We start from the raw sequence: 235 nt of genomic DNA, 5'->3' as shown, positions 1-235 counted from the left end.
TTTAAGCGTTTTGTCTCTGTAGCATAGCGTGCCATCTATTACTTTGGACATTTTCAGCATTCTTTCGTGATCAAAGGATGTTCCAATGCCAAGAAAATGGGAATCTCTCGCCAGATAATCCCATTTGTCAACGTCAATGTTATAGAAATTATTGCTGACAATTTGGTAAAAGAAATTTGACTTCTTAGACTTCCTTTGTTCACCAATAATAATATCTTTTATGAAATCAATTTCA

General features: G+C 33.6%; 1 protein-coding gene across 1 annotated transcript in view; it reads right to left on the bottom strand.

The window, feature by feature from the left end:
• Window positions 1-6: 6 nt before the first annotated feature.
• LOC128251560 (deoxynucleoside triphosphate triphosphohydrolase SAMHD1-like) overlaps window positions 7-235 on the bottom strand; it is a gene marked incomplete at both ends in the record, with an annotated part of 480 nt that continues 251 nt past the window's right edge. The window contains one exon of the mRNA XM_052978367.1: window positions 7-230. Within this exon, the coding sequence (XP_052834327.1) occupies window positions 7-230 (224 nt within the window). The remainder of the gene's footprint in view (window positions 231-235) is intronic.

The sequence above is a fragment of the Octopus bimaculoides genome, unplaced genomic scaffold, assembly GCF_001194135.2.
Source record: "Octopus bimaculoides isolate UCB-OBI-ISO-001 unplaced genomic scaffold, ASM119413v2 Scaffold_332468, whole genome shotgun sequence".
Lineage (NCBI taxonomy): Eukaryota > Metazoa > Mollusca > Cephalopoda > Octopoda > Octopodidae > Octopus > Octopus bimaculoides.
Note: the sequence above shows the minus strand (reverse complement) of the source record. Positions and strands in the feature narration are given on the sequence as shown.